Here is a 25,317-nt window from a genome sequence, read left to right as displayed (position 1 = left end):
TTTAAGCAAAGACAAAAATCTACCAATCAAACAACAATCCACCCCTTTGTCAGTTCAAATGAATATTGGCTGATTCAGTCCTAATTGATGGTCTACAAAAAGGTCTCATTGACAAGGTGTGAGTCAAGACACATTGTATGATGGGTAACAGCAGAGAGCTGTCTCAAGACCGTTGCAAACTAATTGCTGCAAAATATCCATCCATCCATTTTTGACCACCCTGTTCCTGGTTAGGGTTGTGAAGTGCTGGAAAATTTTGTTCCAAAAGTTTTGTGACTCATCTGTATACTTCTTGCAAAATCTAATCTGGTCTTCCAGTTCCTTCTACTAATTAGTGGCATTTATCTTGTGGTATGGCTTCTACATTTCTTCTTTAGAAGTTGTCTTTCAACAGTGGCTTGTGATACCTTCACTCCTTCCCCGTGGCACATATTACTGACTTGTCGATGGGTCCTCTTTCACAGCTCTCAATGTTTCTGTCAGCAAAATTGCCGTTGATACCCTTGGCCAATCTGTTTGATGTCTTTGAATCAGTACACCAGTAGTTTGTCTTTTTTTTCCAGGACAGTCCTCCAAATTGTTGTATTGATTGAACATTCATGTCATTTTCACAGGCGAAATCCAAAGCCCAAAACAAGTACAAGCTAATGTTTGAGAAATCTAAAAGGCACCATTGGGCAACTAGAAATACCCATCAGTCACGTTCCCATACTTTTGCTTATTTGAAAAGTGGGTGGGTTCAAACAAAAGGTACTCTCGCCTGAATTTTATTTTTTGTAGTCGTGGGGTGATTATGATTGACTTATTTGTTCAATTATCAATTGGAAAATTGATTCTAAAAACTAATCGTGTTAGCCCTATTACACATTTTTTCAAGAACCTAGAAAAGCAGACAACATGGTTTCAAACGTTAAGAAATTACCAATAAATATTATTGTAAAGGACAACAAATAGTCCCTCATCTGGCTGACTGGTAAAGTGCTCACTCTCGAGGTTGAGGCGAATTTATTGATGTGACCCGCAGAGAACTCTAGAAAAATGTAAAAACAAGCAAAACTGTCCAGAACACCGAAGAATAAAAGAGGGTCTTAAATGGGAGAGCGAGAGAGAAAATTTTTGCTACTTTTGATTTTTCCCTTTAGATGTTGTAACAGCAAATTAATCCTATGATTTGTGTGGCAATGGACCTTTCCAACCTGTCAATCACTTGTACAATAAGAGCCAATCAGATAGCCGCATTGTCTTAACCCCTGGCTTGACACGCCCCTCTTGTAGTCATGTACCACAAGCAATGCTGGTTATCGGTCGCCTGCGGTTGGAAAAGTTAATATTACAAACAAAATGGTCCTGAGATGCGCTTGGGGAACGTGCAATTCTGACGAAAGATATCAGGCTCCGTTACAAGGGGTCCGGTTGATTCATTTTCCAAAGCCTAAAACACAGTTGAGGAAGTGTTTACGATGGATTAAGGCTCGCTGTAGACCGCACGTACAATTAAATGTGGACAATATCAACAAACACAAGGCTGTATGTTTGAAGGTAAGTGACGGAGAAGTATCTTCTCTGAGTTTGATTCCATTATTACCAGTGCTTTATACATTGGAGGAGAACAACTTTCTCTTTGTTCGTGTATCACTGACCTGCTGAATGAAGTGTGAAATGTTTTATGCCGAAGAGTCGGGTTAGTGATACTAAATGCGCAATGTCATGCAAGAGAAATGTCTATTTCCATATTTGTATCACATCAGACTTTTAAGACAGAGCACTGGGTTTGATAACGAGCCAAGTAAAATAAATAGACTTATAAAGACTACAATGATATTACTTGTGATCTTTCCAAGTAAAAAGCACTCACCGTGCTTTACATGTGCAGTGCGATTACACTATTTTTTCCTGTTGGATTTCAATATGAAGTTTGTCAGGCGTAAAACTTTTTTTGCATCGATCGCCAACATTTTTCTGTAACTCTGACATTGCTTCCTGCTCCGTTCAACATCTTAATTCCGTGTACATATCCTTGCGTGAAATAGCAGAGACCTCTCTGTAGAACTCTCTTGGAGAAGTCTGACGCATTTAGCAAAAAACATACCGGAATATTATCTGGAATACGCGATAGAGAATCGACATCAAACATGTTATGTTCAATCACCATTTTGAAACCTTGTGGGATATGGCTAAAGGGGCAGCGCTTAGGGTTGCCATCGAAAAGGTCCATTAACGATACAGTTATGAAATGAAGAAAATGTTCCACTTTACATTTTAAATCGCATGGCATGTTAGCTTTTGAATTAAAGAATGTTGAAAATTATTTGTATTTGACTTTTTCTGAAAAGCTTATGTAAATCATTGGAGAGGGGACCATAGAATATGAGGATTTTGGGGTGGAAAGCAAAAAAAAAAAAAGATTTATTTTTTACATTATGTACTTTGAATGCTTATTTTTGGTGGAGGGTGGGGTTTCAGGGGGCTTTGAATGGATTAACTATTTATATGTAAAATGCGCTTCTACTTATGAAAAATTTACATTAAGAAAAATCATCCGGAACTGATTAATTTCATAAGAAGAGGTACCACTGTATATGTTTTAAGGCTGTTAAACCCCTAACCACACACTCTATGACCTTTTCTCAGACAGGCATTATCATTTTCTCACATTCCTGTCATTTAAACACCCTCAAAGTTCACAACTTCATAGATTAAAAAAAAGTGCACTACTTTATTCTAGAATGAAAACCAAAGATCAAAACCTGTTTGAGGCCAGAACATTTATTTGAGATATACTGTAAATGTAGAAATGTCCCTCGATCAATTTTCTTCTGATTTATCCAGGACCGGGTATAAGCGTTTTCCTATAAAAAGGAAAATATCATCGTTTTCAGAAGAAATAATTAGAATTTGAATGATCCATGTATGAGATTGGACTCAAAAAATTATTAATAGCAACTCTGCAGGAGCGTCTTTTTCCCCTGAGGCACTTTGGTGCAGCTGTCTTTTGGTGAGTTAAAAACATAGCAATGGTCATTGTTGGCACTCTTTTTTTTTTTTTTTCTTTTGGTCGAGAATATTTTAATAAACAGCCTCCAATCATGTTTCAGTACTGTAATGAACAAAACAAAGGGTCCCATTCTTGTACAGCTCACTGAAGTTCATTGGCTATAGTTGTTAAGCGATCATTGTTAATCCATTCTTTCTTAACTCTTGTGTCGTCATCTTCTTGTTCAAGACTAAAGAGCCTGACTGCTAGCAATGTACGGTTATGTAAATTAGGTAACCGGAACATATTCTGTACTTTACAGGACACAAGTCACAACACGTTGTGTGGGTGTGGCTAAACACCGCGGCCAGGTACTAGTAATTACGGCGGTTGACAATGGTCTACAGTCCCTTAGCCAATTCGAACGCAGAACACGATGCGGGTTTTCTCTTAGCGAATCAGGATACAGAACACAATGCACATTGATACATGGTAAAAACAGACACACACACATACCACACAGGGGGATGATCAATCCAATGTGCTCTCACATATTAGTCAGTCGCGGAGTAAAATTTAAAAAATTACATGTGTGTGGATGGTGGCTGTGTTGGATGGAGTGAATAGCCAGTGGTCTAAGAGTAATAAACAGTATATGACAAAATCAGCAGCAATCCAGGACCCAAGGAAACACTCATCAGATCTATATGTTATGTAAATGCCCTATTTTGAGTTTAAAACAGTGAATTTCGCTGAAAGATAACTCATTTGCATGTATGATAACTGTATCGAGTTTTAACAGCAAATCACATGCTCAGTCACAACACAGATCATTTTAAAATACTTTCTGGGATGAAAAGTTTTATGTCCTACATCAATGTTAAAATAAATCTATGTACTGTATATTTACATAGAGGTTCACGTAAACACCAGGACAAAATTGTTGCCATCCTTCCTTTAAAGAAAGAAACACATTTATTTCAGTTTTGTTGTGGTTTAGTGAAGAACATTTTAGCTCATTCAGTTATTCATCCGCTTTAGACAGCGACACAAGAACTCAATTGAAATATAGTCATCGGGAGACACTGGTAAATATAATCTGGATAACTATGATAGTCAAAATTAAAGTTCTGAACATTTTGACCCAAGGGTAGCATATACAGCCTGAACAGGAAGGGTCCAAGAGCTGACCATTGAGGGACTCCATAAATCATTGCAATTCATTTAAAATAAACCCTTCCAGTGGCTATAAAATAACCCCTTTCCTCCAAGTAGGAGTTGAACCATTCAAGGACTGTCTCGTTTAGTCCTACCCACATTTCCACCCTCTTCAGCAGTATCTCATGATCCACCATATTAAATCTGCACTGAGATCCAACAAGACCAAAACTGACACCTTTAAATGAGTCAGCATTCAACCTTACATCAATTAGCACTTTGATAAAAACAGATTCTGTACTGTGACCACTTCGGAAACCTGATTGAAATTTGTCAAAAAGTCCCTTTAAATTCAAGAAATTGCTGAGTTGATTAAAAATAACTTTTGCAACAATCTTGGCTATGAAAGGGAGATTTAAAATGAGTCTATGGCTTGCTGACATGGAAGCGTTCAGCACTCTGTTTTTTAGAAATGGCTTAACGGCCACTTCTTTGACAGCTTTAGGACACTTGCATGACTAAATAATAATTTATCTGGGCGTAGTCAATCTCGTCTAAACAATTCACACAAATAAGTAAATGCTTGAATAATTACCTTCAGTGACAGGCTGAAGTTTGCTGGAGCGCTCAGACTCTGGACTATGCAGCGGTTCAGGTTCTCTGAGGCTCTCTAATGGCAAAAATGGATCGTAGTCTGAACTTGATAGATCTGACAGCTGCAGTGGAAAATACTTGGGGCTGCTGAAAGACTGGGCTCCATACACACAGCCATGCAAAACCTGGAGGGAATGGTAAGAAAAAAGATGCACAATTTGTATTTTGGTCACATAACCCCAAAAAAAACCTACCTTATAAATGCAGCTGAGGAGGGTTTTCGGCAGCTGGTCCTTGTCTGGGGGGCTTCGTATTTGAACAGGTTGAAGTAGAGTGCTTGGAGGGAGAGCCATCACCCAGTCCAAAAGACACAACAGGAGGGACACAACCAGCTGCAGCACACGAGTTCATTAGGTTACTTTCAATGTTATGAACAATAAAGTGTTAATAATAAAGCATTGTGTGCGTTTGTGTGTATTCGTGCTACCCTCTTATCCAGTTCATAAGGAGAGGACTCAGTAGTGGGTAGCAAGTGGGTAATGGTGGCAATCAAAATCTAAAAAGGAACAAAATCAGGGCAATTTGGATTCAAAGCTCTAAATTACAGATGAAGATTTAAGATGTCTAATATTAATGATAATCAATTTGTCTTACCTCTACTATCTTCTTTGGCGTGTCAATGGGAAATTTCTGAAGGTGATTCACGTAACTTATCAAAAGATGAAGGACGTCTGATGCCACCAGTGCAACATTCTTATTAGGATACTGGGGGACAACATACAGGCTCATGTAAACAAAATTATCGTAGTACAAAACTTCTAGGAAATGAAAAAGTAATGCATGTTTGAGTGCTTCATTAAAGTCAGACAGCAAGACAAAGGCTCAAATTAAGAACATTAGTATTTAGCTTAAAAGCCTGAAGTCGAAATACTGGGATGAAAACATTTATTAGAGACAAGGGAGAGAATTTACGTAAAGGCTCTAAATAGGATTACCATTTACAAAAGAAAAATCCCTCTTGATCAAAGGATGAACTCGGATGACAAATAAAGCAAGTGGCACTGCATGGAAATATGACAATCCCTCAAGCTTTTTGTGTGTGTGATCGTGTGTGATACTGTGTGCATGTCACAAAACCCACGGCTGGGCAGACTGGCTGATGGTGCAAAGGCAAACGTAGACAAGATGTATGTGGGTGATAGTGTAAATGTGTTTGCAGCGTCCCCCCCGGATGGGCATCCTATCTGAAGGACGACCAAACATATTGACAGTCCAGGGTTTGCTCCCAGGAGTAAGTGAATGCAAATGTGTTCAGCAGCACTGGCTCCAGTAGACTATTGGCTGCCGATACACAAGCTAGGGATTCCAAGGTGGAAAAGGTATGTGTGTGTCTATGTGTGATGGTGTCCATTTGGCTATAGATTACACGGTACTATTTGGACAGCGTCTCCCTGATGCACAGGCCTCCCTGTCTGGTGGCCTCAGACAGACTCATCTCAGATGGTTTAGTCTCTATGGACCAAATGGGGCAGGTTCAGCAACAAAAGTAAAATCTTTTCCAGAAACATTTTCCATCATACTTTGGCTCCATGGAGCCTGGCTTTTTAAGTCTGGATCTACCCGGCTGTTCAATTTGCAGCCAGAGCTTTGGTGCAATTCCATGACCTTGACTTTGATTTTCATACATTACAATATGAAGCCCATTTCAACACTTTAAATCCAATTATTTCTGTCTGTAATGTAACCAAGCATTTACAAAATTACCGGCCTTAGGAAGCAACTGAAATGTGGCTTTATGAATCATGTCACAGAAATACAAGACATACTGTTTTAGGGCAAATCATTTTGAGCTCATACATAAATAAAAAAAAATTACACTGTGGAGCTTCTGGATTTATTTCCCAACACAAGATGAAGCTATACAGTGTAGTAAAAACATGCACAATCCCTGATTATTGATATTTTGGCATTTTGATCACACTTAAACTACATCTCTCGGATGGAATGGGAACACCTCGGGATCCCCGGGAAGAGCTGGATGAAGTGGCTGGGGAAAGGGAAGTCTGGGCGTCCCTTCTAAAGCTACAACCCCCGCAACCCCACCTGGATAAATGGTAGAAGATGGATGGATGGATGGATCACCCAAATCAATTGTGATAGCTCAGAAAGACAAGCCAAGTAAATAAAACAAACAGAATCTAAAATCCATACCTTTTCTTTTTGCTAGCTTGTGCACTTACTTTTTCCCCGTATCATGTGACAGATGATCGACAACAGAGGCATATGCAGCCACATATCTAGGTGTTTAGGTCTGTTTCTAAGTGTGAATGGTTGTTTCTATGAGCTCTGCGATTATCTGGCAACGAGTTCAGGGTGTACCCTGCCTCCTGCCCGATGATAGCTGGGATAGGCTACAGCATTCCCATTACCCCTGCGAGGATAAGCAGCTCTGAAATTGGATGGATGGATAAGGTCCCAACTTTAATGGAATTCTACAGTAAACCAGCTAAAAAGAAAGAAAAGAGCGATGGATTTTGGAAATTAAACGTGATGGACGGTGCCCAACCAAATACACACGCCTGTGTAGCGATCACTTCATTTCAGTTAGGAATTATTCTTAATCTCAAATTACCAATTAGTATTTATAATGCCAAATTTACTCATTTGAGAACAAAGCGTATTTAAAAAAAGAAAATAAACCATCTGTCGCAGAGAGGTTTACAGAGGTTTACGTGTGGGAGCGATACGCTTCCGTGTATGGAGGAGCTGTCTCCCTGTCCTCTTTTTTTTTCCCCAGTCATAGGTAATGAATGCGAGTTTGTGTAAAACCGGGGATCATTTATTTAAATATTGGTATTTATATTGAAAAAATTTAAGTGGGTCCATCACTATGTGGGATTTATTCCTGATTGAGAACAGACCCAGCAACAAAGTATTTGTATGCTCCAGACTTTTATATGCTCTCGAACTTTTCTGTGTAAATCTCGACTATTTACTCACCAGATACCTGTATATCCAGTTGTCCACGACAAGCAGAAGCGAATTAACAGTCCAATTTCTTATTTGCGAAAACATTGACTTCGGCATTAAATATGGGTCCTCAATGCTAAGTGTCTCTAATTTTTCCACGTACCTTCCATTATTATCGCCTTCTAAATGTTTAACTGTATCAGACAAAACACTGGGTGTCATGTTATAAGACATATTTTTGTTTCGTCTCAACAGAATTAACTTGTAGCAATTCTTTGTTTGACCGGCAATATGGCAGCTCACGTGATTTTATGACGAGGTCTATAGGCACAAACAGTGATGTGAATTTTTGAAGGTTAAAGTTGCCCCGTAATAATGTATTTTTATTGGATGAATATTGAATATGAGAATTTGACAACTGACCTTTAGAGTGACACAGATGACATTAAGAGCATCATTAATCTGTGGATGCTGGGTCCCGTGAGCAAGCTCCTCTGCCAGCCAGATGCCCAGACTGCATAAAGCTACACACCTAAAGCATAAAAATAAAATTAAACATACTGATCAGCTACTTCCCACTTAACATTCTAAACCAACACATATCTGTCAATGTAAATGTGTAGGATGATAAAATAAATAAATCAGACTGGGGGAGGTTTGGCTGTGATCGTATGTCGCACGCTAAATATGGCTTGAAACAGAGTAATATTGCCCCGGTAACTTCACTCGGTTCTGTGATGTTCTCTTCTTCGAAAAGAGCTTCCGTGTCAGAAGGGGCGTATTCGTATCCCATAGTAGGGTCCATCACGTGTTTTCAATGGCGAATGTCCAGAGTGACGTCACGGACAAGGGATGCAGCCAATATGGCGACAACTTGGATGTCGTCGAATGACACTTCTGCAACTTTGCGCATGGATGATGCATTCTCCGCTTACATTTATGTTTTCGTATTGACATTGAAGTGAATAATGTTAATGTATTTTTAATTTCAATATCTATTTTAGAATGTTTATAGGGATGACACGAGACCTTTAATGTCATTATATGCTGTGCAGACGACAAAATGATGAGTGCTTCTTCACAAGGTGCATGTGTGAATAATAATAAAAATAGAAGAACTTCTTGGGTAAAAACAACAGATAAAATACATCAAGGCACAGTTATTGCTAAAATAAATAAATAAATGCACATAATGTTTTTTTCAGTCTTATGCTCAGTGTCCAGGCTTTGTTAGATTATCAAAATCAAGGAAAGCAAATAAAAGTGCAGTTGCATAATATTACATTACAGTACTGTTATGTTCAGTGGTTTTGAGTTCAAAGAGATGATGGCTCTGGGGAAAAGGTTATGTTCGAATCTGGTTGCTTTTGCAGTTTGCTGTGTTTTCAACTTTTTTCAAACAGTTACACATCAGATGATGGTAGCTTTGTTTTTCTGGGGGTGCTCACACCCACTTAACGTTAGAAAAGGCATGCACGTGTCTCTACCTCGCAGGAGCAGAGGGTTCATCCCTCGCAGAGGTCAGTATAGTTTTGATAACATGCTCCTGAAACACAAAGCAAGAGAGAAACATGTAATCTGACTCGAGATTTTAATCTTATGTACACCCACTTGTAAAATAGCATGACAAATTGAAAGAACATCTTGAAAGAATACCTTCATGAGAGATTTAATATTGCATACACAAACACTTCTGAGCCTTCAGGTAATGGCTGCTTAGTGATTCAAAACGTTTCTGCAAAGTACAAAAGCGTTGACCAAGCCTGAGACACTACTATGCATGACATTAACTGTTTATACAGCAACAACAACAATATTAACATTACTCCCATTGACTGCTACAAGAATGACTGATGAGAGATTAATCTATTAGTGTGACACCAGTGGAGCGAGGACATGCTTTGTGGAGTGATTGCACTGACCTGGACAAAGTAAAGTTTTTATGCTGTACTTTCTCATTAGTTTGCTTAACTCCATCCATCCATCCATCCATCCATCCATCCATCCATCCATCCATCCATCCATTTTCTTAACCGCTTATCCTCATAAGGGTTGCGGGGAGTGATGGAGCCTCTCCCAGCTGTCAACATGGAGGAGTTTGGATACACCCTGAACTGATTGCCAGCCAATTGCAGGCCACATCGAGACAAACAGCCACACTCACAATCATAGTGAGGGCCAATTTAGTGTCCAATTAATGTTGCATGTTTTGGGGATGTGGGAGGAAACCGGAGTGCTCAGAGAAAACCCACGCAGCTTGCTTAACTGTTCTGATAAATCTTCTTTGTTGACCACGGCTGAAGACATCACTGACGGCCTGTTATATTACCTTAACATCAGGAAACTTTGTGAGTGCCACATCAGCTATGGTGGGGTGAAGGGCAGGGAGCTCCCCATAGTAGTTTGGAAAACACACAAGTGATCCAAGAAGTATCTGGGCTTCTACCCTTGGAGCCTAAAAAGGAGGAAGATACAAATAATACATACAGTGCTGTGAAAAAGTGTACACACCGCCACTAAAACTTTGTTACATCACCTCTAGTCTTTTTTAACAGCTTGGAATCTCTTGCCTGTTGCAAACTTGCTGTCACCATCTCAATTTTGCATACCAAGAGCCTTGTCGTTAACCACTACAGATTTTTGAATGGATTGAGATGAAGACTATTTGGAAGCCATGACATTGACCTTCTATGTCTTCCTTCAAGGAAGGTTTATACGTTTGTTTGCTCTATGGCAAACATCTTTTCAAAAGACTCAGCATGAAAGTGTCCAAACTCTCCATGTAAACTTGTGTATTTATTGAAGATGTAATGACTGCCGTCTCGCTTGTCCCTTTACCTCACAATGAGCACAATATCATCACTAACTGTGGAATGTGCATGTTCTCTTCTGGCAGTCATCATCACAAATATCATTGGAAGGGCACCAAATAAAAGTTCCAGCATCATCACCTTACGATGCTTAAAATACACTTACAATGTTCAACTCTAGCTTCTCAAACTGTATTGTGTGAATGTTTCAGTCTTTTTACATTTAATGATGAGCAAGCTGTGACTCTAGAAGCTGCAATGATGAAGTCAAGAATCAACATGGTGGCTCCAGGTAGACCAACACTGAAGAACCTGGGACTGCAGTGCTTGATGATGGTGTTCACAATGTCCTAATTTGAGAAAAATAAATCACACATAGCAGTCTCATCACATTTGTACTTTTGCTTGTGTGGTGCTGCTTGTTCAAGTAATTACTGGTAATTGTAAATTCTAATTTGAATAGGGCTACCAAAATGTTTGAGGTACCTGGTCTTGGTGCAGCAGTCCTTGGTGCATGATGTTGTAGAAGTGAGTGAGAAAGTCTGTGTTTGGAGACACATCTTGGCGCCTCTTCATAATCCTGCAGATAAGCTTATAGGCATGAAGTTTTCCCTGTTTGTAACGCTCAGTCAGCATTGTGGCCTGGATGAAAAGGATATGTGGTGTTAAAAGGTGTTAAATCATAAACAGGCATGACCTACTGTACATAGAAGGGTGCACAAACAAATTCAGCGATATAAATTCCATTACTCGACTGATTAGATTTGATAAACTATAACGCTCGTGCACGTGACGTCACCATTTTCACGGCGCTATATTGCCGGTCAAAAAGAGCTGCTCGACAGTGTGGGGGACACTGAGCCGGAGGACAACATTCACAATGCCCGAGGCTTGTTGTGCCATTGGTTGTTACAACAGACAAGACAGATCTTCAAAGAGGTCATTCTATAGAATACCAGCTGAAAAGACCAGAAAAGATAGATGGATTTCGGCAATTAAACGTGATGTATGGTGCCCAACCAAATACACACGACTGCGTAGCAATCACTTCATTTCAGGTAGGAATTATTCTTCTCAATCTCAAATTCCCAAGAAGTATTTATAATGCCAAGTTGGCTCATTTGAGAACAATGCATTAAAAAAACAAACAAAAAAAAATGACAGAGTCGTCTCCAACGTACATGGCAGCGTGTTGCAGCCACACGTCAAAGTTTGGTAAACCTCTCTCCAACAGCCTTTTTTTTTTATATACATTGTGCTCAAATGAGTCCAATGCGTCTTTAAAAAAAAGAAAATAAACCGTCGTTCACAGAGGTTTACGTAGGTTAACGTGTGGCCGCAACACGGTTCCGTGTATGGGTTCTGAAGCCTATCCCGGCGGTTTATTTAATTTTTTTTTTAAATAGGCATTGGACTCATTTGAGAACAATAAGTTTCTTTTGGCTTGTCCTTTTTGGGGTCGCCACAACGTGTCATCTCAGATGAACGCACATATTTGTTTGGCACAATTTTTACGCCGGATGCCCTTCCTGACGCAACCTTCTCAGGGAGTGGAGGCCCCAGTGGGATACGAAACCACAATCCCTGGTTTACCAAACCAATGCTCTAACCACTGAGCTACAGGGCCTCCACTCATTTGAGAACAATGCATATTTAAAAAAAAAAAAGTTTGTCACAGGGATGTTTACCGAAGTTTAATGTGTGGCTGCAACATGCTTCCGCGTTCATGAGCCATCAACCCGTCATCCTTTTTTTTTTTTTCCAATCATAGTTAATGAATGAGAGTTTGTGTAAAACCAGGGGTAATTTGTTTAAATATTGGTATTTGTATTGAAAACACTTGAGTGGCTCCATCACTGTATGGGATTTATTCTTGATTGAGAGCAGATCCAGCAACGAAGTACAGTGAAGAAAATAAGTATTTTAACACCCTGCTATATTGCAAGTTCTCCCACTTAAAAATCATGGAGGGGTCTGAAATTTTCATCGTAGCTGCATGTCCACTGTGAGAGAGATAATCTAAAAAGAAAAATCCAGAAATCACAATTTATTTGTGTGATACAGCTGCAAATAAGTATTTGAACACCTATCTATCAGCTAGAATTCTGACCCTCAAAGACCTGTTAGTCCGCCTTTAAAAGTCTACCTCCACTCCATGTATTATCCTGAATCAGATGCACCTGTGTGAGGTCATTATCTGCATAAAGACACCTCTCCACCCCATACAATCAGTAAGACTCGAACTTGTAACATGGCCAAGACCAAAGAGCTTTCCAAAGACATCAGAGAAAACAATGGTACAACTCCACACAGTTGGAAAGGGCTACGGAGAAATTGACAAGCAGCTTCATGAAAAAATGTCCATTGTTGAAGCAATCATTAGAAAATGGAAGAAGCTAAACATGACTGTCAATCTAGTCAGAGTGGAGCCCCATGCAAGATATCACCTCGTGGGTCTCAATGACTCTTAGAAAGGTGAGGAATCAGCCCAGGACTACACAACAGGACTTGATCAATGACCTGAAAGAGCAGGGCCTACTGTTTCCAAGGTGACTGTTGGTAATACACTAAGATGTCATAGTTGGAAATCATGCATGGCACGGAAGGTTCCCCCTCTTAAACCAGGACATGTCAAGGACCGTCTTAAGTTTGCCAATCACCATTTGGATGATGAGGAGTCATGGGAGAATATTTTATGGTCAGATGAGACCAAAATTGAACTTTTTGGACATAATTCCACTAACTGTGTTTGGAGGAAGATGAATGATGAGTTCCATCCATGTAGCATCATACTTTGGGGGTATTTTTCTGCACATGGGACAGGACAACTGCACTGTATTAAGGAGAGGATGACCGCGACCACGTGTTGTGAGATTTTGGGGAACAACCTCTTCCCCTCAGTCAGAGCATTGAAGATGGGTCGTGGCTGGGTCTTTCAACATGACAATGACCCGAAGCACACAGCCAGGAAAACCAAGGAGTGGCTCCATCAGAAGCATATCAAGGTTCTGGCGTGGCCTAGCCACTCTCCAGACCTAAACCCAATGTAAAATCTTTGGATGGAGCTGAAATTCCGTGGTTCTCAGCGACAGACCAGAATCCTGTCTGATCTAGAGAAGATCTGTGTGGAGGAGTGGGCCAAAATCCCTCCTGCAGTGTGTGCAAACCTGGTGAACAACTACAGGAAACGTTTAACCTCTGTAATTGCAAACAAAGGCTACTGTACCAAATATTAACATTGGTTTCCTCAAGTGTTCAAAGAATTATTTGGAGCTGTATCACACAAATAAATTGTTAAAAAAAAAATCATTTATTGTGATTGCTGGATTTTTCTTTTTAGACGATCTCTCTCACAGTGGACATGCACCTATGATTTTCAGACCCCTCCATGATTTCTCAGTGGAAGAACTTGCAATACAGCAGGGTGTTCAAATACTTATTTTCTTCACTGTATGCCTTGGACTCTCCTTAAATGGGCAGTTCATGCCAGAATATGTATTTCAATAAGTTGAAACAATTTTGCAAAGAGTGGGACAAAATTGCTCCAGAGCAATGTGAAAAGACTCATCACCAATTATCGGGAAATTAGATTATTATCTGGATGTATGCATCCAGACTTTCCTAGGCTTTCAAACTCTTCCGTGTAAATCTGGACGACTTACCAGATACATGTGTAGATCCATTGTCCAAGACAAGCGCAAGCAGGTTAACAGTCCAATTGCTTATCAGCGAAAACATCGGCATTAAATAAGCGTCCTCTATGCCAAGTGTCTCTCATTTTTTCATGTACATTCGTTTATTATCACCTTCTAAATGTTTAATGGGATCAGACAAAAGTCTGGGCGTCGTGCTATAAGACGTATTTTCCTGTCATCTCCAACCGACTTAGTAGTGAACCATGCTTTGCTTGACTGGCAGTATGGCCAGTCACGTGACTTCGGTGACATAGGTGCACGGGCTCTATAAGAGCTAGTCAACTGGTCACTGTACTGAATGTTAGAGGCTCTATGGTCTGACTTACCTTAAAGAGCCAGGGAGTAAGGATTCTAAGGGGTGGAATCAGAACAGGAGGAGGGGGAGATGACTGGTTGTCATGAGAAATACCCAAATTATCTCTGATCTGAAAATAATGAACAAGTGAATTAACAGGAGAGCCATTACACCATGCCTGACATGACTGTTGTGTCTCATTTCACACCTTTGCAAGGTTTTGCCACAGTTCACACAGGTAATCAAAAACCTGAGCATGAATCTCTGGGTCTTTGATGGTATTCACATCCCCCAAAATGCCCAGCATTCTCCGCCACATTACTGTTGCAACATCTGCATGCCATCCAGTAAGGGAGCCACCCGCCATGACGCTACAGTCCTCACCAGGGAACTCAGGGATTTCTACAAATGATTGATAAGCCAATCATTAGCCAATGGTACAATTTTACAAAACCAAAAAAAAGAAACAACGAATATACATCTTAACAAATGTGTTAATATTATTACCGAGATCATCAGGAGTCTGCAGCACAGAGTTGTGGAGTCTTTGATCCAGCTGCAAATGTGTGCGTGAGTGAGAGTGTGTGCGAACGATTTGTTCCGCTGTCAATGTCGCTGGGGAAGGGGTCTGGGAACGAGAGCCCCCGAGAGAATGCATGGGAGATGCACTTTCAGAACCTTCACATGAAAAACACAAATAAGTTTAGAATCAATGAGCCCAAATCTGTTTTGAAGAATTAACAATCATGATTTGAATTCACGGAACAATGAGAATATTAAAACTTTGGTGCCATACACAGACTGAAACCGCAACATATATATATTTTAAAGGAATCTCCATAATTTAATGTACAAACCAGTGACAGTGACTGTGTGGCTAAGGCTACTGGTCTCAGAGTCAATATGAAGCGTCGTCAAACTCGCTACTTCATGTTCATCACAGGCAACACCACCTCCCAGGCTGTCCTGGTCCAGTGAGCTTCCACGATCTCCACTGCCACAGGGTTCTGAATTAAACGCAAAATCTATACAAAGGGAATTATATAAAGATTCTAGTTTTCAAACTCAATAAATAATACAAGTCATGTAATGTCACCAAGACAAGTGATCGTCAGAAGCACAGCATGCTATTGACACCCTTAAAGAAGTAGTATACAATATGTATAAATATAGTGGGGTTTTATCGCATTCTCAAGTAACAGTAGATGTGTTGATACCATCTACAATATCACAAAATCGATCCCAGAAAAAAGTGCCCGTGACACATTTTACTCCAAAATAAAGATAAGAAAGAAAATAAAGACTCTGCAAAAACTACTGGATATTGGTAACTACATGACCTCCAAAAGCTGAGTTGTATATGATTTTGCACTGATGTTTAATGTGATTTATGAACAAGCTATAATACAGACTCAAACATGAGCCTGATATGTCAGATTTGAATTATTCAACCCTCTCTGAATGTGAGCATCCTTGAAGATCACTTCAGAATGAAGGCTGGAGGTTTTAGTGTTTTATTTTTGGATAAAGGACATAATTTAATCCACCTTTAACAATATATTGAAATGTAGCATTAAATGTTTTTGATTATTACTACACAAACTCAAAAATTGAGGTGCTTCAGGTTGCCTTATTGCTGCTTAAAGTACCCCCCCCAAAAAAAAAAAAAAAAAAAAAACGTTTGACTCACTATCGAACTTGCATCTCGGGTATTGAAAAGCATTGAATGAGTCAGATTGGCTATCAGAACTGACAATGTCTGAGCCACTGGCACTGGCAGGAGATGTCCACTCTGAAGGTACCCCGGGATCATCAATTGGCCTGAGGTCATCTAAGGGTCGAGATCCAGGACTTTGGCCAGCCTCTAATAGCTCTGGCAGGTCCTGTGGAACTTCTAGACTACCCGGGCTGCTGCCACGGCGCTCCTACACAAAGAGAAAAAGAGATGTGACTAACAAGCTAATAAACATTCATGTGGTAAACTAAGGTGTTTTAAGAACCATTAAAAAAAGAAAAAAAGAATGTGATAAGCATGCAATTTTAGGTACTGACCACTGTTCCTTTAGCTCTAAGTCTTTCCTGAATGAACTCGTCCATTAGATCAGAGAAATTAGGATTGCTGTTTCCAACATCAGTGGAGACGGGACGTGCCTTTTGTAGCACCTCCTCTTTGTTAGCTACAAAAAAAGTGTTGGAAATTTAACATAAGCAAAGAGGCATTGGAAATTTAACATAAGTAAAGAGGCATGATTATCTGGCGCAGGAACTGCACATACTAATACTGTGTACAAACTAATACTGTGTAAACAACCAAGATAATTATGTTGGTAATATTGACTATCACAGTAATGGAAGCATGGTACATCTCTTATGTGTTGTGGGGAAAAATAATGGTATCGTTACAGTGACATTATACTTCAATCAAATGTGCATGCAGAAAGCAAACTAACGTGTTAGAGCAACCCTATCGTACATGTACAATAAGCTTTTGAGTAAGTGAAGTAACCAATAGTTTAAAAAAAAACCCACAACACAGCAAGAAAACCCACCAGAGAAGCAATGCAGTTGAAGTTAATGCACACCACCATGCACAAAGAACAATATTACATGACTACCTCATGATCAACCCATTAATCCCCCATTTTTATTCCTATAAGGCTTAGAGAGAAGACCACCAACTAACGTGTGGGCAAACATCTTTTCTTAAGGGCCACACATCTCTTTATGTTTGTATTTATGGCTTCACTTTAGAAAATAGTTCGGCACTTCCTACCGGTCACCAACCAAGTTGTATTCAAACTGTCTCCGTGCTTGCATGGTTTTATCAAATCGTCCCTCATTTTCTCTCAAATCGCTTGTCCTGTTCCTTGCCTTTTAACGGTTCACATTTTTCCCAGGACATACACATTTTAAGATTTGCTTTTATGAAATGCAGTAATTGTACAATTAATCATAAAGATAAAACAAATTACGAGATTAACAAAAAAAAACCCTACAATCCAATTTTAGGGTGGAAAAAAACAGTTAGATCAATTCAACAAATATTCCAGGAGTCTTGATAATGAAAAAGAGTGTGAGCCGCACTAAAAATAGAGCAGACTGTATGTGTCCACCATGACTATATTTTGCCCACCCCTGAACTCACCAAGTTCTTTGAACACAAAAAAATCCAACTAGGTGCACATTCTTGCTCAATGATCACTTCATTGTATGTAATCAGATTCTATGTAAGAAGAAATTACATTAGCCAGAAAACAAATACAAATTGAATGGAAATTTGACTCCTTTATGGTTTGGTTGTTTATAAATTAGTATTTTATTCTAATGTTGTCAATTCACTCTAAATTGCCCCTAGGTGTGATTGTGATTTAGGCTGTTTGTCTCAATGTGTACTGCGATTGGCTGGCAACCAGTTCAGGGTGTACCCTGCCTCCTGTCCATTGATAGCTGGGATAAACTCCAGCAAATCCCGTGACCTTCGTGAGGATAAGCGGCTAAGAAAATAGATGGATGGATGGATGGATGGGTGGGTGGATGGATGGATGTTGTCGATTCCAAACACCTTTTGTTAAAACTCTTAAATTGCCTCGAGTTTTAATAACAGTGATACAATTCAAGCGTTTTTTTTTTTTTATTACCAAGTCCCCTTTCAAAATAAAGTGAAGTTTATTTTTTTTGTATTTTTACTGGCATCTGATTTCAAAATTAATTGTTGGACTATTTGTTGTCCATGTAATAATATGGGATATGGGGCCTTCCACACATTAATATGGATGCACAGTGATCATGGCGATCTGGAGGAAACCGTAACTATGTTGTGGCCTGCAACAAAAATCAGTTATAACGAGGAATTGTAGTAACCCCCCCACCCAAACAAAAAAACAATACTGTGAGCCTTTCAATACTATTGACAGTAAAGCCAAAATCTCCCTTCAGCTAACAAGGGCATGAAAATGTACTCAACTACAAAGCGCATTTAGTCTATAGTCTCCTCTACTCCAACCCAAGGAGTTGATAAGGCTTACACTGGGCGTTTGTCTCAAGCACCACCGACCAACCACACAAAGTAACACTTGCCAGGCACGCATGGTACATGAGAAGCAAGAACCTTTCCAATGTATTCCTCTTATTGATAGATCCAGAGAGGACAATGATTTTACAGAACACAGGAGCAAATTTAGCAGTGATTAACCAAAAGACTATTTTTATCTGACACATTTATGATTCATCAGATGAGCTCACTAATAATAGTCACTAGCTTTAGTATGAGTCCTAATGTTTATGAAAGCAAAAGCATCGAGGGCAATTTGGAGGGAGTATTCTGCTAAAGGATAAAGGATGCTGTGCAGTGATTTCAGTGAGTTCTTAATCCCATACATGCACTACAAAATGTAGACAAAATTATTGATGTAGTTCATCACAAACTGATGGGATTGAGGGTTGGGATCGACCGAACCAAAGTCAGCCAAGCATGCCTTTATGGACGTAAAACAATTGTCTAAACCAGGGGTCATCAACCTTTTTGAGGCTGAGGCCTACTTTGTGAGAACTGATTGTACAAAGGGCTAAATGACTTGTTTGCAGCAAACTTCAGTCATAGTTCATTATACATGCATAAAATATTTTCGTTTAAATTTTTTGTATGTGACATTACAGGTATTTTAAAAATTTTAATAATATACTGTAAGCAAGTCAGATTCAAAATTTAAAGATGTGGTATTTTTAGAACATGCCTTACGGGTGGCTTAAATTGTCCTCGCGGGCTACTATGCGCCCGCAGGCACCTCGTTGGTGACCCCTGGTCTAAACAGTTTTTGTCCATATAGTGTATATGTGAGCCATCGCGATAGTGTACTCTAAAGGTAGCCATTTTATTTTAATATTAGACTATAGAGTCACGCAAATGTTTAGTACAACGTTGGTTGTAGTTAGAACAGGTGCCTTTTGAGCTCATAGAACAGAAGCCACAGAACTCAAGGGCTAAAGAGCCATAGAAACAATCACATCAAATCAAAATGTAAAAAGATTAATAAATAAGTAGACTATGTCAATTGTAGCAGAATCTTCATATACCCCCCCCCAAAAAAAAAAAAAATGAACTCAAGGTTGAATCATGCATTTGAAACTGAACCAATGGATAAATGCAGTGAAAGCCTAGAAATGGCATAAATCAGCAAAGAAAATGTATGGAACAAAATATGTGTGGTTCAAGGCGACCTGAATCAGTCACTGTGCACAAACATAGCATCTTCCCTTTAAGAATATATCAGTGAAACTTACTTAACAGTCCCCCTAACAACAATAATAAATTAAAATGTCCAGTTGACTCGAATGTAGAGTAGTTAACCAGCTGCTCCATAAAATAACCTTTAGCACAACACACACACACACACACACACACACACATGCACACAGAAACCCTTTCCAAAAAAAACTACAATATTATGGAAAAGTTCATTTATTTCCATAATTTCATTTAAAAAAAGTTTAAATTTCATAGATTATATATTCAGGGACCAGAACTTTGGCAATTTGAAGTCTGTTTATTTTTGCGATATTTTGGGATTCCAGCTCATGAAACCCACAAAATTAAGAATTAGAACACCGAAAATAAATCATTTACTTCCCAATGTTTTAACAAAACAAAAAAAGGGAAATTAGGTTCACATTAAATCAATCAAAATATGGTACTTTCAAAATTATATTTTCATTTTCTATACATGGTAGAGAATCCCTTTGCCTTCATCACTGCCTGGATGTCCTATGGCATTGAGGCAATTAAGGTTGGGGCATCGCCTGGGAGTTACGGAAGCCCAGATTTCCTTGATGCTTGAAGTCAGTTCTTTGTTTTTGGGTATGTGCCCCTCATTTGCCTCTTGACAATACTTTGTAGATTCTCAATGGGGTTTAGATCCAGCCAGTTGGATGTAAACTGCATCTCCATGAGGATCCTCAGCAAAAAGAATCATGAAGTCTTCCAAAAGACTCTGGCAGACTGCTGCGACGACCTTAGATTTATGAAAGCAGAGTTTAAAAACACCAACATTGGACATTGCAACCCAAATTATGACTGACTGTGGATATTTCACACTGGACCTCAGGCAGCTTGGGGTCTGTTCTTCAACTCTCTTCCTCTAAACTCCTGATTGATTCCCGAATGAAAGACATATTTTACTTTCACTGGAAAAGGGGACCTTTGACCACTGGCCAACAGTCCAGTCCTTCTTCTCCTTGGCCCAGTTGAGATGTTTCCTATGTTGGCTCAGGCTCAGAAGTGATCTGACAGTTGTAGCCCATCTCCTCAATCCCTGTAAATGTGGTGGTTTTTGAAGCTGTGACTCCCACCGGATTCCACACTTTCTGGACCTCTGGTAAAGTCTCAAATCTTCTTTGTCTGATCACCCACTGAAGCCCACAGCCATCTAATTTGCTGATGGATCTTGTCCTGGCACATTTTGTCCTTCCACAAGACATTACATTGCCTGGAGATATTTTTAGAAACAGCAGTCTGTGAAAACCCAGCCTCCTTAGCTATGGACGTTTTTGTTTTACCCATCTTAAGGAGGGTATCAAAGATGGTCTTCTTGCCAGTTTTCAGGTGTGCAGGTTTCTTCATATTGAATCCAACAGACAATTTAACCAAACTTAAGTAATTTAATGATACCTGGGGAAACCTGTGCAAGTGCCTCGAGTTTAGTAGATGGTTAGTGTGTGACATTAATCTTAAAATATTTATGGCTCGCAAAATTTGATTGTTTTATATCATTCAAATTTTTGAAATTCCTGTTTTAGTGGGTTTTATGAGCTGGAAACCCAAATTATGGAAAAATAAAGAAATAAGTACTTTAAACTGTTGAAATTGTGGGCCTTGAATCTATACTCTACAAAAGATTACCTTTTTGAATGGAATTACGAAAATAAACTTTTCCATGATACTCTATTTTCTTTGTCAAGGAAATCTGTATATTATACTTTTACATGGATTGATGGTCTATGTTTTTATTACTGAAATATTGAGGATGCCCTTAACCTCTAAGATTTTGCTGAAATCTAGGCGTTTAGGAGGGAACTACAAAAATATCTTGTGACAGTTTAATATTATAAAAGCAGCAACCACTTAACCCTCATTTTACCATTGAAAATGTAATTTTGGCACCAACATATATTGTCAAATTGTAAACAATGCAAAAATTGCAAGATTTATAATGGAATTCTATGGGTTTTTTTTTTTAGAAAGAAAAAGTGGACTGTTGTTTCCTTCTGTGGAGCTGAGGCAGTCCCGGAAGGAGGTGAAGTAGGCACAAGGTCACATGCAATTTTATGGCGAGCAGGGAAGGAGGACAAGGGAAGAGAGGAGGAGGACAATCCCACAACCCTTAGGACAGCGAGAGGAGGAGGAAAGGGCCTCTCAGATAGGGGAACAGGTGGGAAGTTATGGGAGGAGGCGGGGGTGGGGTCTTCAATAAGTGGCAGGCTGGAGAAGGGGTTCACGTTCAAGAGGAAACATTTTCAGTCCAGCAGCAAGATGATGAGTTTCAGCCACAAAAAAAAAAAAAAAAAAAAAGTCATTCCATAACAAACCAGTTAAACAGCCACAACGGAAAAAATGGTTGTTGATGTTTGTGTTTTGTGAGTATTTGTCTTTTCCACTGGTGTTGTTGAACTGTTGTTGAGCCCATTGTGAGCACTTTGTCCACTGCAATCCTCACCTGGCATGGTAGACTTTCGTCCAAAGTAGCCCAGGACATGGGAGTAGAGGTCTCTTAGTGAAGCATCACCCATTGCAGCCCGCCCTTGGCGCTGTGGTGACGAACCTTGCGATGACCCCTGACCACGGGGGCGGGGCTTGGTGGACAAAGCATGAACCACAGTTTTATATACCCCACCAAGAAGAGCCCCCTGGTGGTGTCGAGAGACGGAGCTGCCAGGCTCCTGGGAGCGAGAGCGGGAAGCCCGAGAACGCAAGGCAGACCGTCCCAGTCGGCCTCGCACCCCTGATGATGCACCAGAACTGCTTGGTAAGACATCAAACTGTGACTCATGCATTGAATTGGATCCCACACAGGAACCTGGATGCTGATGTTTGTCCTTGTCCACTGCTCCGCAGCCAGTCCTGATTTCCAGGCCTCCAGCACCTACTGTACCCTGAGGCCCAATGACGTCTACTGCTAATCTCTCGTGGCCCCCTACTTTGTGACTAACAGCAGCCACAGAGGTGAACTTACCGGCGGTGCTTACTCCCTGCTTCCCTCCTGTTCCTGCCCCAGCTCCTTGCCTATCACCAGCAGAGTGGCTGTGAGTGTGAAAGTGACTTAGTCGACGCAGCCTGGCTTTCCAGTGGGCTTCTTTATTCTCAAGAGGGTTGTGGAACTGGACTGATTCAGTGGAAGGTTTGAAGCTAACGTGGACACTACTAGAGTGATTCTTTTTGGTGTTACGGCTCATCTTGGGTTTGGGTGAGTCTGAAGTTTTGGGGGTTTGAATTGCTTCATTGGTAAATGGTACTGTATTAGGGTCTGGTTTCATGAAACAGAGGTTTTTGTTTGTGGTTCTGTTTTTATCATCCTTTTTGTCTCCTATTTCCCTCCAATAATCACCCTTTCCTTCCCAATCTACTCCTTCAACTACATTTCCTCCACCTACATCCCCTTTGTCCTTCTCATTATTGAGTCCTAAGCTCCCTTTTGCACTTAGCGATGGCCACTGACACTGCATTTCCAGACACTCGTAGATGCTGCGTTGTTCTGTCTCAATTTCCTCTCTGGAGTTAACACTACGTCTAATTGAATTACTTACCTGCCTATCTTCCTTGGAAATCTGTTTGTCAACCACCTTTTGTGCCTCTCGTATGAATTCTGTTTCACCAGTAATCAGATCAATTTTCTCTGATAGAGAAGTTCGAATGTCATTTTCTAATTCAAGGCTTGTTGCCAATCTAGCTGCCTCATTTCTCTCAGATGCTCTGTGAGTGAGACAGTCCCTAATTGAAGAGAACAAATCATCCTCATTTGGGTCAATGCCTACTTCTTTCTCCTCTATATCAATCTCCTTCTCAGCAGAAAATGTAAAGGCACTATCCCAGTTCCTTACCCAATCAGAACTTGAACCTCGGCTTTGACAACCAATGTGGTCATACTCACTTAAGTCATCAAGTCCCTCAGAGGTTGAGGAAATAATACCATTGGGGAGTGAAAGGGGTGTAGGAGAGGAGGAGGGGAAAGGACATGGGAGTGGTTGAGCTGCATGGCTATTGGTTGAAAGTAAGGTAGTAGTAGTGGGGTGATGGAGGTTTGGAATTGTACTGGGATCCCCCTGTGGCTCTTCACCTTTGACCCGCTCTGCAATAAATGGCTCCATGATGTCAGAGGCACTGCTGCTCCTTGGAAGAGATGAAAGGGCTGGGTTATCTGGGTCACAAGCTCCTCCTTGGAACACCTCGGAACAAGAGGTCGGAGGGGTCTCATCGCTCTGGGACGAGTGGCGCAGTCTAGATGGCCGGGATGTCAGTGTGATTGGTGGGTCCTCAAGGTCTGGTAAATGGGCAGAAGATGATATATTAGCGTGATTTTTACCAGATTCAAAAGAGAAACACACAACCCTAAAAACAAAAACATAAAACACAGATTGACACGATGGATTTGACAGTACATCAAAATGTTGCCACTTTTCATTTATCCATGTAGTTGTCATTTTGACTTCTAATTCTGTGTTCTGTGGAATTTTTAAAAGCAAGGGAAAAAAAGACAAAAATGCTTTGAAAAATACAGTTCTGTGGAAGATGTATTGGGTCCCTTCACAAATTATTCAATATTTTAGTATGGTTTTCACACTCATCATCATTTTTGAAGATCATCAAACAAATGTATTTATCAAACAAAAACAACCTAAGTAACAAGTAAGAATTTTAAATGGTGATTTATTAAAGTGGAATGAAACTCAGCCTTGTTTTGTTTCTAAATACATTAAATATGCTTGAAGTGCTGAAAAGCTGAAAATACTGAGAACAATATAGCACTGAATTGCTCAAGATTTTCTTAATCTCTTTTGGGCAGATATTTTTGGGAGGGCTAAAAACTAGTGGGGCATATATTTTCTAGCATCAGGCCTTCCTCCATTATATATCAACACCAAGTGACCCTATTCCATGCAGTGGCAATACAGTGGGATTGTCCCTTCCTGAACCCATTACAACCAGTACAGAGTGCAATTGGGTTAGGGTTGGGTAAACCGGACTGTGTGTGCACGAAGGTATGCCCTATATTTGATTTTCAATACATGTCTCATATAAATGAATTAGCAGTTCTTGGCTTGCATAACATAGCTAAGTGTGAATGATTGACACACTTGATCTGTATTGAGCAATATTTTGCGATGATCTGACTGCACAAACGTGTCCCATTGTTCGCGGCTAATGAGCTAAGCTAAACCGGACTAGCAGTCCTAAAAGCCTTCGACGTGCACCGAGACACCAAGACTGAAGGAAGGATGTTTGAGGACACTAAAGTAGTGATTGTCAGACTCGGTCGGGAATTACGTAGGTTCGGCACTAATTCAAGAATAATTATTGAGGGGAGCGCGTGACGTTACACAAAGAAAACGAGACAAACAACTCGTAATTCAAGCCTCGGCTTCTTTTCCTTCATAAGGCGGTTCACAAACGGCTATACAGATACACATACAGATTCTGCACACAAGTGTGATATGTAACACGAAAATAGGAAACTGTCAATGACGAATTCGTCTTTGGGTTATAATATATTATATTATGTGGCTTCTCAGTCTTCCTTTGACTCCGGAAAGATCTCGCGCTAATATCAATGG

General features: G+C 40.0%; 1 protein-coding gene across 5 annotated transcripts in view; it reads right to left on the bottom strand.

Moving 5' to 3' along the window:
- Window positions 1–25,317, bottom strand: part of ralgapa1 (Ral GTPase activating protein catalytic subunit alpha 1) — a 122,799-nt gene that overhangs the window by 65,242 nt on the left and 32,240 nt on the right. For 3 of the 5 annotated variants that reach the window (XM_061844807.1, XM_061844809.1, XM_061844811.1), the window contains exons 18-33: window positions 22,206–24,026; window positions 16,549–16,673; window positions 16,187–16,421; window positions 15,354–15,521; window positions 15,004–15,174; window positions 14,705–14,898; window positions 14,528–14,626; window positions 10,993–11,148; window positions 10,728–10,856; window positions 10,026–10,151; window positions 9,184–9,242; window positions 8,120–8,228; window positions 5,381–5,491; window positions 5,214–5,282; window positions 4,981–5,118; window positions 4,728–4,911 (exon numbers count right to left, since the gene is read on the bottom strand). In XM_061844807.1, the coding sequence (XP_061700791.1) occupies window positions 4,728–4,911; window positions 4,981–5,118; window positions 5,214–5,282; window positions 5,381–5,491; window positions 8,120–8,228; window positions 9,184–9,242; window positions 10,026–10,151; window positions 10,728–10,856; window positions 10,993–11,148; window positions 14,528–14,626; window positions 14,705–14,898; window positions 15,004–15,174; window positions 15,354–15,521; window positions 16,187–16,421; window positions 16,549–16,673; window positions 22,206–24,026 (3,894 nt within the window). The remainder of the gene's footprint in view (window positions 1–4,727; window positions 4,912–4,980; window positions 5,119–5,213; window positions 5,283–5,380; window positions 5,492–8,119; window positions 8,229–9,183; window positions 9,243–10,025; window positions 10,152–10,727; window positions 10,857–10,992; window positions 11,149–14,527; window positions 14,627–14,704; window positions 14,899–15,003; window positions 15,175–15,353; window positions 15,522–16,186; window positions 16,422–16,548; window positions 16,674–22,205; window positions 24,027–25,317) is intronic. The other 2 variants (XM_061844810.1, XM_061844812.1) reach the window with 2 other exon arrangements.

The sequence above is a fragment of the Syngnathoides biaculeatus genome, chromosome 15 (assembly GCF_019802595.1).
Source record: "Syngnathoides biaculeatus isolate LvHL_M chromosome 15, ASM1980259v1, whole genome shotgun sequence".
Classification (NCBI taxonomy): Eukaryota; Metazoa; Chordata; class Actinopteri; order Syngnathiformes; family Syngnathidae; genus Syngnathoides; species Syngnathoides biaculeatus.
The sequence above is the reverse complement of the archived record's forward strand: the minus strand, read 5'-3'. Positions and strand labels throughout refer to the sequence as shown.